The sequence below is a fragment of the Schistocerca americana genome, chromosome 3, assembly GCF_021461395.2.
Source record: "Schistocerca americana isolate TAMUIC-IGC-003095 chromosome 3, iqSchAmer2.1, whole genome shotgun sequence".
Classification (NCBI taxonomy): Eukaryota; Metazoa; Arthropoda; class Insecta; order Orthoptera; family Acrididae; genus Schistocerca; species Schistocerca americana.
The window spans coordinates 565,502,186-565,518,478 of record NC_060121.1 but is presented as its reverse complement, the minus strand read 5'-3'; the positions used below and the strand labels follow the sequence as shown (position 1 = coordinate 565,518,478).

General features: G+C 45.2%; 1 protein-coding gene across 1 annotated transcript in view; it reads left to right on the top strand.

The window, feature by feature from the left end:
* The window catches only part of LOC124606227, a 92,193-nt gene extending 84,217 nt beyond the window's left edge, over positions 1-7,976 (top strand). Inside the window, exon 5 of the mRNA XM_047138203.1 lies at positions 7,559-7,976. Coding sequence (XP_046994159.1) covers positions 7,559-7,976 — 418 coding nt within the window. The remainder of the gene's footprint in view (positions 1-7,558) is intronic.
* Positions 7,977-16,293: the final 8,317 nt, after the last annotated feature.

Below are 16,293 nucleotides of genomic sequence, written 5' to 3'. Positions count from 1 at the left end.
AGTAATTATTCTCTGCCTTAAACTTCAGTCTGTACGCTCCACACTGCTGCTGTCACTCGTGGACGCGTTGTCTGCCATCGTGCATGCATAATGGCGTCAGGCTAATTACGAGTAATTCCATTTACTGCCCATCAGCGTCCAAGCTCACATTAGCTACTGAAGGGGATGCCTGGCGGCAGACGTTAGACGGTGTAATATCTGTAGAGTCGTTGGATGCTTCCCGACCTGGGTTGCTAACCTCAATTTGTTTCTTAAGACTTCATAATACTCAAAGTTTTGAGTTAAATTTTGTTACATCCTGCATACAATAGCTTATGAAACGTATCTACGTATAGCTTACTAAACGTACCTGATGTAAATAAAACTAAGGTGGCTCCAAGGCGTCAGAGGACATGGTCACCTTACACGCTGATCACTTGCGATTCCCATGAGGTCATTGCAGTGACATTGTGCACTTAATAGGAATTACCGGTTTCGATATGACATCCTCGGATCCACAGATGTAGTAACAGTGAACTGCAGCTCATCAGCAGGACGAGGTGCGTTCCGCATTAATTAGATGTGTGAATCTGAGGATGACTTATCGAAACCGATAATACAAATAAAACTTAAGCCAATGCTTTATCCATTATCTTTAGTACTGATTGGCTAATCCAGTTCACAGTTCACGGTTCCAGCTACAGGTTACTATCTATGGGTTTCCAGTGGCAACAAAAATCAGATTCTCAGTATTTCATATACTTATTAACCGAATTTAAAAATTTAAAATGCTGTCATCTGCCCATTAAGAGGTACCACCTTACGTTAAAGACTTAACAAAAAAATCAAGTATTAAAATTAGAAACTGCATGTCTTCAGGCAGTGTAGTTTCCGGCGCGCAAATTACCCAGACTATACTTGCCCAATATTTGAGAATGAGAGCTCTTAACGACTTTCAACAAACTTTAAATATAATTTCAAACTACTATGAAACTTTTTCTCACTGACACGTAAAACTTCAGCAACAGGCATTATGTTCTAATTTATTACTTCCTTACTGCCGACTCCATTCACAACACAGTTTTCAGACAGTGTCCATATGTAGCACTGAATGTACCTGCAAACTTATATCATTGTACGACATATAGTTCAGCGTTTATCGTGTCATAAACTATGTGATGTGTAAAAAATTGCTTTTGCTTAAGAGACAGTTCTCGCAGAAGCGAAACAATATGCTATAAGACACGTTGTGATCATGATCGTGCGATGTGACGATTATCCGTGGGACTATCACCTTCCCACAAGATCGACAGAACAAACAAGACACAGCGGACGGCAGCAGGTGGTCTGTCGCGGCCAGGCTCATTGCGGACAATTTTCAAATACGTTATAAGATGAAATAACATCAGCTCGTTGGTAGTTGATGGGTGCAGACACAACATCGCTTTACAATATTCTGCAGAAGCTGATCCACAGATTTTGGCCACTGATGGGATCGTGTATACGTTTGGAGGTCACCCTGTCACTGTCAGATAAGACCTGGAGAGGATGCACTGAGTCATCCAAACTGGGTGCAGCACTGTAAAATATGCCGGCCGGGGTGGCCGAGCGGTTCTACGCGCTACAGTCTGGAACCGCGTGACCACTACGGTCGCAGGTTCGAATCCTGCCTCGGGCATGGTATTTCATTTTATTACGTAAGTGAACGGCAGACTGTGAGTAACAAGGGAGAAAGCACACAAAATTCCTAATATGCCACATCTTTGTTTCAGACTGGAAAGAGGTATGGCTCTTCTTCCTGCGTCAAAAAAAATTCCGCTGCGTTAGCCTAAATTTGGCATACAGCATTTTATACCCTAAAATGTACCAAACGTAAACTGACCAGCAAGCTTTTACTGCAAGCTTTCCGAATTATGCGCCGTGTTTTATTTAATTTCGAAATGTCACAATAACTGTGGGTAACAGAGAAAAGTGTTCATTATCAAGCTGTAGTATCTGAGTATAATATGCAAAAGAATTTTTTTTTACCGAATAGTTTTCTCAAACTCAAATGAGACAGATTGAATAGTGGAAAACACGTGTGAATTCCAAAACAGTGGTTTTCAAATTGTTGCGTGAAAAGTAAGTTATACTACAAACAAACTATAGAGACAGATACGCCATTGCTTCAACTATACAAAACAATTATTTTTGAGGCACGTCAAATAAATTGAAATTTCTCTCCGTGTAAAAGGGTCCGTCAGATGAAATCCTAACAACCGCAACAATGGGACTATGGAATGAGTCCATTCAAACGTAATCACCATACGTACTAAGACAATTATCCGACTGAGAGACGAGACGATCAATTGATCAACTGCAGAGTCATAGAACGCAGTCGGCTGCTGACAGATCGACAACTGCACCCATTGTTGGTCTACCTCATCGAACTGAAACCGACGCTCATGCATCTCCTTCTTCAGCTTGCCGAAGATATGAAAATCATACGGTGGAAGACCTGGGCTGTGTGGAGGATATTGCAGTGTTTCCTTATCTTCATTTTATTGGCAGTGTGGGGGCGGGCGCTATCGTACAACAGAATGATTCGGTCAGACAGTACTGTTCGGCGTTTTGACAATATGCCGCATTGCTGCGCTTCAGCAATTTTGTAAGGAAACTCTGCAACATCCTCTGTACAGCTGGCGAAGAGTTATCGGGCTTCCAGCCGGGTTGGCGGTGTCTTCAAACTGCGACGTTTCGACGAGTGACATACTCATCATCTTCTGGCGAAGTCACTTGACTTGACTTGACTTGACTTCGCCAGAAGATGATGAGTATGTCACTCGTCGAAACGTCGCAGTTTGAAGACACCGCCACCCGGCTGGAAGCCCGAGAACTCTTCGCCAGCTGTATGTCTGGAAAGCATACATTCACATCCTCTGTACAGCCGGGAGATTTCACCGTGTGGTCTTCAAAGTTCTGGCAAACTGAAGGAAGAGAAGCGTGGACACTGATTCAGTCGTGTGGGGAAGTGCAGCTGTGGACCCATCAGTGGCCGACTGCGTTCTATGAAACGGAAACTGATCGTCTTGTCTCCCATTGGACAAATGTCTTAGGCACTTTCGATTGGATCCATTCTTGTCGTGGCAGTTTTCCAGTTTTCATTTGACTGTCCGTTATATGTTACCGATGTATGGAGCAACAAGCAGTCCGTGTTGCGCCAGACGCTATAGCAGAGAATCGTATCACAGTTACATGGCTGTCATCCCAGTGTGAACCGATGAAGTCGCTCCAACAATATTTCTACGAACGCTTCAATGCGGGCTGTTTCTATGGCATATCACAAGTCGCTTTGCGTTTCGTATTGCATGTGGTATCACTTCAGTGACAACCTGGCCTAATTTCAAACATTTTCTCACTTCCGTGGTTAATGTCAAGTAAGATGGCTGGAACTTCAATAGTGAAAACTATTAATTTACAGCTCGTACAAAACAGATACGTGTTTCAAAGTAGTCACCAGCATTGTGTATAACCCGCTGCCAGCGATGTGGAAGTGGATAATCTTAGCAGTGCCAGTTGTGTTGACAGTTCGAGCGGCGCGGTGTATTGCCCGAAGAATTTGTAGCAGTTCTGAAGCGAATGGCGTGAGTTGTTCGCTTCAGTTTAGACGTAGAGTTGAATTCACGAGGGCTTAAGTCAGGGGAGCGCAGTAGGTGGTATAGCACTTAGCAGCCCCATCAGTCAAACAAATCAGTAACAGCTTGTGCTGTACGTGGTTGGGCATTGTCCTGCAAAAATGGTGGTCAGGTCCTGCAGAAATTATCATCACTTCTGTCTCTAAGCTGGTCGTAGGTCGTGTTCCAAAAATGAACAGCATAGACACAGAATTATGTGACACTTTCTTCAGGACCTGACCATCATTTTGTAGGACAACGCTCAAGCACATACAGTGCAAGCTGTTACTGATTTGTTTGACGGATGGGGCTGCTAAGTGCTATACACCTACTGCAGTCCCCTGACTTCAGCCCTCGTGAGTTCAAGTAGATTTCTAAACTGAAGGAAACACCTCACGGCATTCGCTTCAGAACTGGTCAAATTCGTCGGACAATAGACCGCACTGCTCGAACTGTCAACACAACTGGGACTGTTAAGAGTATCCTACAACTTTCACATCGCTGGCAACGGCTTTACACAATGCTGGTGACTACTTTGAAGGTCAGTAAAACTTTGAAACACGTATCTATTTTGTAAGAGCTGTAAATAAATAGTTGCCAGTATTAAAGTTCCGACAGTCGTATTTAACACATTAGCTCATTTGTGAAGTACTCAGACGTTTGAAGCTTTTTCTATTATTTTTTTAACATGGGAGTTGGATTTTTTAAGGAACCGGGGATTACTGGTGGTATCTACACCAGTGGTTCCCAACCATATTTTTTTACACTTTTTGGATTACTTTTATTTTTAGAATGATAAAAGATGATGATGGTGTGCGTGTGCGTGTGCGTGTGCGTGTGTTTTATGGAATGAATGACGGAAGAATTTGTGGTGCATCGCAAGTGGTATCCACGATTCCTCTTCAGAAAAGAACGCTGACTATCGGCAGTGAAGCTATGCTTGTTACCAAACTTGCTTCTCCTGCATTAATCCCCTCCATTACGGTACTTGCTTGACGTGCACACTGCTACCTGATTTAAAATCAAACAAGTTGAGATGTGTGCACGGTACTTACTGTTCGTAAATCTGTTCACTGCTGCAGTCCTTAATTCTGAACTGGCAGAAATTGGAGGACTTTAGGCTGTTAATGCGTTGTGTGTAATAATAATACTGTGTACAGCAGTGTAGTAGCCCTTGCGTAGTTACTGTTGTGATGTGCTGTCAATTAATTCATTTATCTGTTTCGAAGCGAGTATCGCTTCAGCCAAATGCCAGCATCATTCCTTTGAAAGGGCACCGCTGGTTTCCTGCCCTAATCCGAGCTCTGTCTCTAATGATCTCGTTGTCGAAGGAACGTTCAACAGTAATCTCCTCCTCCTCCTCGAAGCGAGTAATGAAGCTATTTCTGGACTACTGCCGGTACTATCTACAACTTGGAGAAGACATTTTCTTGAGATATGTAGCATTTGTTACATATAAGACTCACTGTTTACATCAGCGATGTATGGAACGAAAAGCAGCCTATACAGGGTGAAAAGTATTTAAACTGACAAACTCTGGGAGGTTGTAGGGGACATTAAAATAAATATTTGTCCGTAATGTCATTCTTTCGAATGAGGGTATTTAAACTGGTAGAGGAAGATTTCTCTGGCGACAAATTAAACCAACAAACACTTTTCCATTTTTATGACCAAGAGACAATACATTAACACAACCCAATTTCAGTTACAGTAGATTTTCAAAAATGTCTCCATTGACACGTAAACAAAGGTTACACCGTCGGATGATGTTCTGTCTGACACGGGCAAAAACCCCAGGAGTATCCTGAATTGTTCCTGCTGCTGCTGCTACTACTACTATCTGGGGCAACCAGATCCTCTTTTGATGCAACAGGAGTTGCGTAAACAAGGTTACACATCTCTCCCCACACACAGTCCAGAGGGGACATATCTGGGGATCGAGCAGGCCATGGTACAGGACCACATCTGCCAATCCATGTTTCTGGGAACCGTCTGGCCAGGAATCGTCGCACACGACTACTGAAATGTGCCGGCGCCCCGACATCTTGGAACCACATGCGTTGTCTTGTAGGGAGCAGGACGTCTTCCAGCAATTCTGGCAATGCTCTGGTGAGAAAATCTTAATAGTGCCTGCCATTTAATGGGCTAGGTAGCAGATACGGCCCAATTACAGTCCCCAACAACACCGACCCACACATTAACGCAGATGGCTCTGAGCACTATGGGACTTAACTGGCGTGGTCATCAGTCCCATTAACGCAGAAGCGCATTTGATGAGCGCTAGTAACTGTGGCATAAGAGTTACCCTCGCTCCAAACATGCGAATTGTACATGTTGAAGACTCCATCACGCCCGAACGTTGCTTCATAGGTTAACAACACAGAAGCTGGAACTGTAGGATGCATTTCACACTGTTCCAGGTACCAGTGCAAAAACTGTGCTCTGGGTGGATAATCAACTGGTTCCAGGTTGTGGACACGATCTAAGTGAAATGGACGTAACAATTGCTCTCGAAGGACTGTTCTTACATTCGTCTGATTCGTCACCATGTTACGTGAAATTGCACGAGTGCTGATTGAAGGATCCCGCTCCATATGCTGCAAGACAGCTTCCTCAAAGTGCAGCGTTCTTACTGTGCGACGGCTTCCCTGTCCAGGTAATCTGCTAAATGACCCGGACTCACGCAGACGTTGGTACACAGCAGCAAAGGTCGTACGATGCGGGATACGGCGATTAGGATATTGTTGTTGATAAACCCGCCGTGCAGCTCGTCCGTTGTGGTGCGCTACGTCGTACGCACCAACCATACCAGTGTACTCCCTCCAGCTGTATCGCTCCATTAGTAAACAGAGACAATGCACTACTACACTGGTGGACAGCAGTTGATTACAACTGAAGATCGTAGCATGGCCTCTAGCGACTGAAGATCGTAGCATGGCCTCTAGCGACTGAAGATCGTAGCATGGCCTCTAGCGACTGAAGATCGTAGCATGGCCTCTAGCGACTGAAGATCGTAGCATGGCCTCTAGCGACTGAAGATCGTAGCATGGCCTCTAGCGACTGAAGATCGTAGCATGGCCTCTAGCGACTGAAGATCGTAGCATGGCCTCTAGCGACTGAAGATCGTAGCATGGCCTCTAGCGACTGAAGATCGTAGCATGGCCTCTAGCGACTGAAGATCGTAGCATGGCCTCTAGCGACTGAAGATCGTAGCATGGCCTCTAGCGACTGAAGATCGTAGCATGGCCTCTAGCGACTGAAGATCGTAGCATGGCCTCTAGCGACTGAAGATCGTAGCATGGCCTCTAGCGACTGAAGATCGTAGCATGGCCTCTAGCGACTGAAGATCGTAGCATGGCCTCTAGCGACTGAAGATCGTAGCATGGCCTCTAGCGACTGAAGATCGTAGCATGGCCTCTAGCGACTGAAGATCGTAGCATGGCCTCTAGCGACTGAAGATCGTAGCATGGCCTCTAGCGACTGAAGATCGTAGCATGGCCTCTAGCGACTGAAGATCGTAGCATGGCCTCTAGCGACTGAAGATCGTAGCATGGCCTCCACCGGTTTAAATAATCCTCATAGGAAAAAACATTAGGGAAAAAATAGCACAATAGATTAGCGAAAAATAGGACAACCTCACCGAGTTTGTCAGTTTAAATACTTTTCACCCTGTATGTGTAGTGGGTCACTGTGTGAGGAACCTGCATTACTGCTACTAATTGAGATAAAATAATTACTAATAACATATAGCTTTATGAAATTGTTTTAATCATGATTTTTTGGCAGTTTAGTTTCGTGACTGAAACGTGATGGAATGGTGTAGTTTTTACCCCTGACATAATTTAATTTTACCCTCAGGGGGTGATTACCCCCCCAGTTTCTGAACCACTGGTGTAGACGATGAACCGCCTGCTTGCGTGCCTCAGATGGGCGCCGATGGGCCTGGACGTGGCGTACGCGCTGCTGACGACGCCGTCGCGGCAGCTGTCGGCCGGCGAGTGGTCTGAGCTGGTGGGCGAGTGGGAGCGCGGCCTGCAGGCCGGCCTGGCCCCGCTGGGGCTGACCGCCTTGGCGCCCGCGCGGCCCGCGCTCGACGCGCTGCTTGCCGCCGCCGCGCCCTACGTGCTGGGCGCCGGCCTGCTCAACGTCGTGCTCACCCTGGACGAGGGCGGCGGGGGCGGGGGCGGCGGTGGGGGCGTCGCTGACAGGCAGCCGGCCGACGAGGGCGACGCCCTGGCAGAGTTCGTGCGCGGCCTGCAGGCGCCCTTCACCAGGAAGACGGCCAACTGCCAGCAGAGGGTCCTCGACCTCATTGTCAACGTCATCGATAAGGGCTTCCTATAGAAAACCTTCCCCTCTTACATACTTAGTAGTAAACATTGAAACATTCAATTGTGAGTCTTTTTTCTAATATTGTGATATTTTTTGGTCAATAAAATACTGTGAAAATTTATAACCTTCTTAAAATATTGACCTCAACATCCACATCCTCAGCTTCTGTTACTTCCCACCCTGACAAAATTTTTTTATCAAGTCTTCTGACTGGAGGATAAAAAACTGGTCTGTAATCCATCGCTTCATTCGCCCTAACGAAGCTAAAGAAAAACAAATGTCCTGTAGTTATTGTCGATTTTTATGGCACCACACAGTCCCCATTGTAAACAACTACGTTACAAATTAATATAAACTATACTAGTTGCACGCGTCCGGTATTGCCTTGAGAAGTGTAGCTTGCTGGCCACTTGGATCGCCGCTTTCGCAGAGTATAACAAAAATGAGCTGGAGCGTTGTGATTGTATGTGTTATACTGTGATTTAGAGTGTTCCAGAAGCTTCGTTGTGACTACAAGTGAAACAGAAATGCTTTATAATACACACTCACAAAATCATTATCCTTGGTTTCCCATAGGGTAGCTTTTACGCAGACATGACACGTCGTGGAATACCTCGTAATATCGTGCCGGACAGTTTCTTGCCCGGCCTAGTGCAGCAACTCGACGTGGCCATTCGAAATGCCCTGCAGAAATATTGATTCATGCTGCCTCTATAGCCATCCATAATTGCGAAACCGTTGCAGATGCAGAATTTTGTGCAAGAACTCACCTTCTACGGGATTCATGTTGGGCGATCTGGACAAACAAATCATTCGCTCGAATTGCCAGAATGTCCTTCAAAACAGTCCCGAACAGTTGTGGCCCAGCAGCATGTTTGGCAACATGAAGTCCATGAATGGGTGTAAATGGTCTCGAAGTAGCCGAATACAATCCTTTATAGTCAATGGTCCGTTCAGCTGGACCAGAGGACCCAGACCGTTCCAGGTAAACGCAACCCACACTATTATGGAGCCACCACCAGCTTGCACAGTGCCTTGTTGACAACTTGCGGCCATGCATTCGTACGTCTACGCCACACACTAACCCCTACCATCAGTTTTTACCATCTCAAATCGGGACTGATCTGTCTTACAGGGTGCAACCAATATGATAACAAGCGCAGGAGAGGTACCGCACGTGCTGTCGTGCTGTTAGCAAAGACACTCGCCTCGATCACCTATGCCATAGCCCACTAATGCCAAATTTCGCCTCATTGCCCTAACGGATACGTTCGTAGTACCGTAAACTGACTGAGTCGTGGGGCGTAACTTGGACCCAAATCCAAAAAAATTATCAAATTAGTTCAGGATCTGCTGCAACGCTCGTATACATCTGATTAACCATTTCCTCGACAGATAGCAGCACTAGCTAGCGCCCAATGCGCTTCGTAGTGTGCCTGCTTTTTCACGCCTTCTCACAGCTTAACGTTATATTGTAGTGTAATTAAATAACGGATCGTCGCCGAGGATGCAAATTTCCAAAGAGGATAATAAATTATACAAAGGCTAAGGTCACTTTCATGTTTTTTAGCAATGCTGCATAATCATCTTTCTCGCCATACACAATATATCAAGCGGAACATCTTTGGACAACTTGGACAGAAAACGGACCAGCGGGTGCTAGGTACAACCGAAGTAAGTATGCAATATCTGACGACTGGTTTATCGCCCACCTTCCGCCTATGCTCAGGAAACAAGAAGATACTAAGAGTGTAATTGGAGATAATTTGTCATTCCATAGCCAATTTGTTTGCCTGCCGCCCTACTCCCTACATTTGACACGCGGCCCCTCCATATAGCCTACTTTAAGCCCTCGGCAGCAAATCGGAGAGACATTTTAACCAAATGAAAAGCGGCTGATGCTGGAAAGAAATCAGCATGTTTTCATGAAGACCAGTCCTCTACGTTATTAAAAACTGTAGTGGACGAGATGGAGACTAAATCGCCAAGTAATCTGCCAGCAGGTTTTAAGACGACTGGCATTTTCCCCACAAATGAGGATGGAATTATATCTCGTTTTCCGAAACAAGGTAGATCAGTAAACTTAGATCTTGTTGGAGCCACATTCTTAGCTCACCTTCATAAAAAGAGGTGAGAGTTTGTTCATGTCTCGGGAGTTTGGTGGCCAGCAAAATTGTTTAAACTCAGAAGTGTGTTCCTGGAGCCACTCTGCAACAATTCTGGACGTCTGGGGAGTCATATTGCCCTGGTGGAACTGCCCAAGTCCGTCGGAATGCGCGATGGACATGAATTGATGCAGGTGATCAGAGAGATGCTTGTAGACGTGTCACCTGTCAGACTAGTATATAGACGTATCAGGTGTTCCGTATCACTCAAAGTGCACGCGCCCCACACCATTACAGAACCGCCTCCAGCTTGAACAGTCCCCTACTGACATTCAGGGTCCATGGATTCATGAGGATGTCTCCATATCCATACACGTCCATCCGTTCAATACAATTTGAAACGAGACATGTCCGACCAGTCAACATGTTTCCAGTCTTAAACAGTCCCATGTCTGTGTCGACAAGCCCAGGCGAGGCGTGAAGCTTTGTCGTGCAACCATCACGAGTACACGAGTGGACCTTCGGCTCCGAGAGCCAAATCGATGTTTCGTTGAATGGTTTGCATGCTGACACTTGTTAATGGCCCACCTTTGAAATCGGGAGCAATTTGCGGAAGGGGTTGTACTTCTGTCACGTTGAATGACTCTCTTCACTCTTCGTTGGTCCCGTTCTTACAGGATCTTTTCCCGGCCCCAGTGATGTTGGAGATTTGATGTTTTACGGGATTCCTAATATTCACGGTACACCCGTAAGTGGTCGTAAGGGAAAATCCCCACTTCATCGCTGTCTCGGAGATGCTGTGTCCCATCGCTCCTGCGCCGACTATAGCAGCACATTTTAAACTCACTCAAATCTTGATAACCTGCCATTGTAGCAGCAGTAAGCGATCTAACAACTGCGCCAGGCGTTGCCGACCGCAGCGCCGTATTCTGCCTGTTTACACATCTCATGCCTGTTTACGTATCTCTGTATTTGAATACGCATGCCTATACCAGTTTCTTTGGCTCTTCGGTGTATAAACGACTCAAGAGACAATCTGATCAGCTATATTACATATTAGATTTCCGTCTAGTAAAGTCATCAGGAGATCAGAACCAGTTTCAAAGTGATTTAGACAAGCTGAAACTTCCTGGTAGATTAAAACTGTGTGCCGGACCGAGACTCGAAGTCGTGACTTTTGCCTTTCGCGGACAAGTGCTCTACCAGCTGAGCTACCCAAGCACGACTCACGACCCGCCCTCACAGCTGTACTTCCGCCAGTACCTACTCTCATACCTCTCAAACTTCACAGTAGCCCTCCCGCGAAGCTTGCAGCACAAGCATTCCTGGAAGAAAGGATTTTGCGGAGAAATGGCTTAGCCATAGCATGGGGTATGTTCCAGAATTTAAACAAGACGTCTGTGTGGTGAGAAAAGTGGCAACTAAACGTAAGTAATGAAAAGTGTGGGGCTGCCACATGAATACCAAAAGAGATCCGTTAAATTTCGGTCATATCACGAATGACACAAATCTAAAGGTTGTCAATTCAATTAAATACCTAGGAATTATAATTACGAGCAACTTAAATTGGAACGGTTGCATAGATAATGTTGTGGGGAAGATAAACCAAAGGCTACGTTTTATTGACACAACACTTAGAAGATGCAACAGTTCTACTAAACAGACTGCCTACACTACGCCTGTCCGTTTTCTGCTGGACTACTGGCATGCGGTGTGGGATTCTTACCAGCTAGGACTACCGGAGGACATGGAAAATGTTCACAGAAGGAACGCCCTTTTCGTGTTTACAACGAGATAGGGGATATGAAACGTGACTTGCGGTGGCAATCATTACACCAAAGGAGTTTTTCGTTGCGGCGAGACGTTATCACGAAATTTCAATCTCTAGCGTTCTCCTTCGAATGCGAAAATAATTTGTTGACACCCACCTACATAGCGAGAAATGAGCGTTGTCATAAAATAAGAGAAATTGGAGAGCTCGTAGGGAAAGATTTAAATATTCGTTTCTTCCGCGCGCTTTTAGTGAATCGACGATAGAGAAATAGTGCACGACATGGGGTTCATCCAACTAAAATGTGACTTGTAGAGTAGTCGTGTGTATGACAAGCCACACAGGCAGGGAGTCTTGCAGATTCTAGAAAAATATCAGCAATCCAAGCATTATTCTGGAATGATTATCTGGAAAGTGTGTGTTTCTTACTATGGGAAACTAGAACTGTACAGAACAACAATAAATATTTATAACAAAAAATTGTATTGCTAGAATGAAGAACCAGAGCAGTCTAATAAACGTAGAGCACTTCACAGAGCGTCAGTGGAGACACCTACTTGACATCCTCGTGCCGTGCAACACTTCATTTCTTATCCTGAAGTGAAATTCTACAGTTTCTGTTGGAAGGTTGTCCAAGATTTCGGTCATGAGATTAAGCAATGACGATCATACAGATTAGTTGCGGATAGACTCCAGGCCTGGACTGCCCCTACACAGCTGCGCACCCGTCTGCCCATCGCAGATTCCATCTCCATGTGCGGAAGTCATGCAGTGACCATCGTCACCAACAAGCAATGAACCATCCCTACAAAAGACTGCCTTCCAATACTAAAACGTTAATAGATGGGAACGAAAATCAATAGAAGGGGGAAACATGTTTTTAATCTTAGTTGTGATTGGAGATGTTAATTCGTTTGGCTAAACATTTCAAGCGAGAGTATCGATAATTATGTAAAGAATAACTTCAATCAAAATGGTTAACTCTTGGGAAGAAATAATAATGTACTTTAATCACATTCCTAATACTGGTTAATCTAATTCTCCGTTAAATGTGGCAATAATTAATCTATCTGTTAATCATTTGTCATACTTGGGTACCCAATTTATAACTAATAAACTTACTTAATGTACATTTCTTCCACAAGCTGGATAGCGTAATGAAATTATTACCGCTAAAGTTTCCCCGTGCCCCATTAAAAAAATACATTAAAACCTCTGTGTGAAGTCCGGGAATTGACGGATGAAGATATTAAAAACTCTTGCCATAATTTAAATATTTCTTTCATAGTTGCAAGAGGAAGCTTTTTTTTTTTCTTCAAGGACAGTGACGGGTTACAACTGTTAAACGAATTGACAACGTCTAAAGATTTGAGCAACAGAACTGCAGAAAGATGGAATCCTTCAAGGAATGAAAACAGCTTATATGAAACAAGAAAATTGTGCTGTCATAGATTCCTAATCCACACAGCGGAATGAAAATTCTTGGGATATTACCACTACGTATTCAGCCAAGCGAAAGAAGTGCTACCAAACGCAGTCCAATATGGTAATATTTACGGATGCCAATAACTTGAGAGATGCGAAATTTCAAATTTTCCGGGGGTACGGACTTTTCCACAAAATTTCAGGTGAACCGGCAGATGCCTGCAACTTGCTGCCACTATATTTCGACACAGAGTCTTCTGGTCAAGTTCAGGTGAATACTGACGAAAATACATTGAGCTCATGTACGTAAGACCCCACCGGCACATTAATGGTGAATCCGGCGTTGCACACGCGGTTCTGCTGCAAGTCTGTACGCTGCTATGTTTGTAGCGCTCTCTGTAATTTCTCAGATGAATATCCAATACATGAATGTTCGAAAGAAAAGACACAACGCATTCACTTAACTGATAGCCTTAATGGGCTATGAATCCGAAACCGCCAGTGCAGGTGCACAGTTACGTCCGACCTCCAAACGAGAATCTAAAATTAGCTAGCGTGGAGTATATTGACGTGGTCAGCGGGTAAGTGGTGGCGCTACGTGGGAATGAGTCAGCCGAGAAGTTGCTCAGATAGTCAAAAATGGTTCAAATGGCTCTGAGCACTATGGGACTCAACTTCTGAGGTCATCAGTCCCCTAGAACTTAGAACTACTTAAACCTAACTAACCTACGGACATCACACACATCCATGCCCGAGGCAGGATTCAAACCTGCCACCGTAGCGGTCGCGCGGTTCCAGACTGTAGCGCCTAGAACCGTTCGGCCAGCCCGGCCGGCGCTCAGATAGTCCGCGCATTTGCGGTTAACGCAGTGTCTGGGTGGCGCAATAGTTAACCCAATTTCCTAGTAAGCAGGAGATCCTGGACTCGAGTCCCTGTCCGGCACACATTTTCACTCGTCGCAGCTAATATCGTCAATTCCTTTCCCTTTCCCCTTTCCTTTCCTTTCTACCACTCCACCTTCAATTTATTGAATATCCATTGTTCTGTGAACTCACTATATCTCATCAGCAGCAGGTGTGGAGCTGACATTACAGCGTGATTAGAGCACAGTCTCTCCTCGAAGTACTTTTTATTTGACGAGTTTTTTTTAACAATCTGACGGTGTCACCATGGGGCGTCCTGTGCCTCTTTAAACCAACACTATTCTGGCAACACGTTGATGACACTTTTCTACTTTGGCCTCGTGGTTTGTACGATCTCCAAGAGTTCCTTCAACATTTAATCTCCATACTTGAAAATATAAAATTTGCTATGGAGATGGGGAAAGCAACGCTTACTTGCCTTTTTTAGACGGCTTGGTGCAACGTAACAGCGATGGCGTGGGCATTTGGTGTTTCGAAAGCCCACGCACACAGACTTATGCTTACAAACTACTAGTTGCCAACATCCAACACATACGATGGGCGTTCTAAAGATCTTAATCCACCGAGTCCATGCCATCTCAGATATCAATAATCTGCAAACGAAACTGGAAGACATACAAGTGCAGTGGGCTACAGCGAGGAAGATGATGGGTCCTCAAAACGACTGCTTGTCTATCACACATTGGAAACTTTTCAGCAATGATAGGCAGAATATTAAGGAGGCATAAAGGTATCCTTTTGTCCTCCCTCCAACAGTTCCGTGTAAATGCTGCATATGTTATATAGGACAGACGATGCGCACTGTGCAGGACCTCATTGCAGAGCATGCGCCATACTCGTCTCCTCCAAGGCAAAGAATCCGCTATCGCCGAACACTGTGCTTCCACTGGCCATGTGATTAAATACAATGAACCAAAAATTGTGGCCCATAGGTCAAACTTCTGGCGCTCCATCATCAGTGAATCAGAGGAAATACGACTGAGTCCTTCGTTAATCCAGACGGCGGCTTCCAGTTAAATTCTGCGTGGAATCATGTCTTACAAAGACTTCGTGTACTGTGTAGCCAGTGTCGTTCTCGATGACCTCGATCACCGCAGAGGACGCGCGTTGTAGCGCACGGATGTATTGGAGGCGTGTTAAATATGTGAGGTCGGAGCATTTTCGTCAGCATTCAGCTTAAGATGGCCAGAGGCAGCAAGTTGCAGACATCCAGCTGGTTGTTTGAAATTATATGGAGTAATCTGAGACATGTTTAACGATCGAAGATTACTTGCTGTGGAAAGGGAACTGTGCTGTAAGTTCTAATAGTAGGATGAAACTGACGAATTTCGAAGTCCTAAGGTAATGGACGCATGCAAACATTTCACTAATTATTATAGTGTGTGGAGTATTATTGCAATTATTTGTTGCAGAAATGGAAATTAAAATTTGTATGCGTACGTGCACTCGTACTTTGTAATGTTGGAAAAAAATATCCAAACATCGCCAGAAATGCATATTTCAACATATACTGGCCACTCACCTTAATGTGACCAGCTATCAGAAGCCTGAATAACCACAGTTTGCAGCTCGTATGTGCAGGAAGAGAGTCAGTGCGGTTTTGGACGGGGATGTGGAGGCATGGTGACTGTTACTGTGGCCAGCTGCGCTAGGTCTCTCGGTTCAGGATCCATGGCGCGAAATGACCATTCGAAGTTTTTCCAAAGATTGTCGGTTGAGTTTAAATCGGGGGAGTCTGGTAGCCAGGGGAGCAGAGTGAACTCATCATGGTGCTCATTGAACCAAGCACGTAGACTGCTGGATGTGTGAAACGTTGCATTGTCCTGCTGGTAGATGCCATCGTGCTGCGGAAAAACAAACTGCGTTGAGGCCACGGTTCCCAAGGATACATGCATACTTGTGTTGGTCCATTGTCCCTTCCAGAATGAGGAGATCACCCAGGGCATGGCGCGAAAACATTCCCCAGCCCGTAACGTTCCTTCCTCCGTTTTTCGACAGTTGTTGCACAGCCGTACATACCAACGGCCGTCTGGTCCATGGAGCGTAGAGCGTGATTCATCTGAAAAGGTCGCCTGTACCACTCAGTAGATGTCCAGTTCCGGTA